Below are 2,490 nucleotides of genomic sequence, written 5' to 3' on the forward strand. Positions count from 1 at the left end.
GTATTTTAATCCCAGTAGCTCTGTGTGGTTAGCGCACTTGCCCAGGAAACAGGAGAGCCAGGCCACCTTTGCCTAGAAGAAGTTTAAACCTCTCTCTGATTTCCCACCATATAACACAACCCCCACTGTGTAACAGGTCAGACATTATCCTGCTTCTCTCTGGCATTATTTTGAAGCTGAGCCACTGCCCCATATATTTTAATAGTCATTGGATAAGAAGGATTGAGGGGAATGCGGAGTGGAAGTTTCTGCCCCCTCAGGAGCAAAGGGTCCAGGACCTGCACCATCCCAGAGAAGCAGCCTGTCACTGAGATGCACCCAACAGCTTGTTCTTATCTTCCTGGCTCCACATATATCCATCTCTTGAATGCTCAGGGGGGGCAGCTTAAAAATAGGAGGCCTCCTTTCCTCCTCTTGACGAACATTACAACAATGGTGCATTTTGGATCAGAGGAGAAGAATTTTGTGTTTCATCCCAAATATCATTCATCCTGCAATGCCAGATCTGCATGCCACAACGTGCAGTGTTTGGGAAGGGGCATAAAATTCCTCTGGTCCCAATCATGCAATGGCTGGGATCAGCATGAAACCTGGGGCTGTCCCCTGCCTGATCCTGGGTATTGGGAAGGGGTGTCTTTGTCCTGGACCCTGGACTTGTCCCCAGCCCAGTCCTGTGAATGGGGGAGGGCTGCGTCCTTGTCTTGGATCAAGTTGGGAGAGGCCCTGAGTCTCTATCTGGGCCCCAGGGAAGCTCTGGATCTGGGGCGAATGCTACACATTCAGTTTAAGGCGCAGTACACACCAGGCACAAAAATATTCTACATTAAACGTGGAGCATTTTTGTGTGTGGTTTGCCATTTTATTAGGCCATCAATTGCTGAACATGTGGCACTTCCATATTATGTTACAATTTATGTGTATGTACTTTTGTGTTCACAATGTAGAGGCAGAGCCAAAAATACCCTGGTACGCAGCTAGAAAACTGCCATTTAGGCATACACAGGTAAACAGAATTCTACCCTTAATGCTAAAAAGGGCAGAGCCCAGCCTGGTGCCTACTCTCTCCAAGCACCCTTCTTTCTCACCATATCCCTCTTATTGTGTATTGGGCCTTCTGAAGGAAGCAGAGGGATTCTGGTACGAGTAAATAAAGGAGGTATTTGGGTTTTGTTTAGTGAGGAGAAGGGGCTTTTAAAAACTAAAACAGAGACATTTGAAGAATTCATATCTACCTTACCTTTTACCTTCTGACTAAATTAGAAGGGGCTATCGTCCCTCTCAGGGAGTATAAATGTGTCCCTAAATCAGGGTCATCTGGCCCACAAGGGGTTATCGTGAAGCCCACAGCTCCTGCCCAGCTGCTGCTCCTGCCCATTGTACCTGCTGCAGTGGTGGCGGGGTTTCTGGGCAGAGCAGCATAGCAGGAGGAGCCTGGTAAGCATGCTGCCTGTCTGCATGGCAATGCTGAACGGGAGGCTTATGCTGCCCACACCACAGGGAGTGCAGGTTATCACTGCCCACATGGTGGCGAGATGGGTCTTGCACAATGGGGTTCCCAGGGAACCCATCTGGCATGTGCCCCCCCCCCCCCCAACAGCTGCTCTTAAGTTGGACAGTCCTATGCTAAATAAACCTTTATACCCAGCAAATTTGTTTTGTATATGCTGCTGGCAGTGAAGGCTCTGGACCTGTTTTTCTGCTGGATTGTACTCAGAATATCTTTGACATGTCCACTGTGACCTCATGAGGTAGCTGTTTGATGGATTAACACTAAATAGAGTTTGTATTTTACATCTGTGTGGTAGAAAACAAGATTCTGGAGTTTGGAAATGAGCGAGAAACAGAAATAAGATGGAAAGCTTGCCTGTGCTGTCACTGAAAGTTATCTATTTTGCTTCCTCCTTAGTGCAAAACAGCTGGTTCGTGGAGAGCCTAACGTCTCTTACATCTGCTCTCGGTACTACAGGGCACCAGAGTTGATCTTTGGAGCCACCGATTATACCTCCAGTATAGGTACGTATGAATACCTTTGAGTGTATTGAACTGTCCATATTGATTGTACAGCTTTTGATCACTTCTTGACAATGCTGTACATCTGTTCTGTCCTCAAACAGCTTAGAAATATGACCTGGTTGTGGGTTGGGCATAGTCCCTGCATGAAAACCATCTGACTTCATTTTTATCAAGATTTTCTAGCATCTGGACTTCAACTTCAGAGTGGGTTGGGTCAGTCAGGGTTATTCTGTTTAAACTTAAACATCAAACACATTCCTAAGTAGGGACCAGAACAGCCACCTCCCTGCTGGGCTCCCTCCCCGGGCCCCGGGGGAGGCACACCTGCGCCACGGGTTAGCGAGGATTTAGTTAGGGAGCTTCTGGAGGGGTTGGACGTATTCAGGTCAGCCGGTCCGGATGATCTCCACCCTAGAGTTCTAAAGGAACTGGCCGAGGTCATTGCAAGTCCCCTGGCACGGCTTTACGAGCACTCGT

At 48.0% G+C, this 2,490-nt stretch overlaps 1 protein-coding gene across 3 annotated transcripts in view; it reads left to right on the top strand.

The window, feature by feature from the left end:
* Nucleotides 1-2,490, top strand: part of GSK3B (glycogen synthase kinase 3 beta) — a 242,558-nt gene that overhangs the window by 160,415 nt on the left and 79,653 nt on the right. For all 3 annotated transcript variants that reach the window (XM_019548715.1, XM_019548717.1, XM_019548716.1), the window contains exon 6: nucleotides 1,907-2,013. In XM_019548715.1, the coding sequence (XP_019404260.1) occupies nucleotides 1,907-2,013 (107 nt within the window). The remainder of the gene's footprint in view (nucleotides 1-1,906; nucleotides 2,014-2,490) is intronic.

The sequence above is a fragment of the Crocodylus porosus genome, unplaced genomic scaffold (assembly GCF_001723895.1).
Source record: "Crocodylus porosus isolate Cpor-Errol unplaced genomic scaffold, CroPor_comp1, whole genome shotgun sequence".
NCBI lineage: Eukaryota > Metazoa > Chordata > Crocodylia > Crocodylidae > Crocodylus > Crocodylus porosus.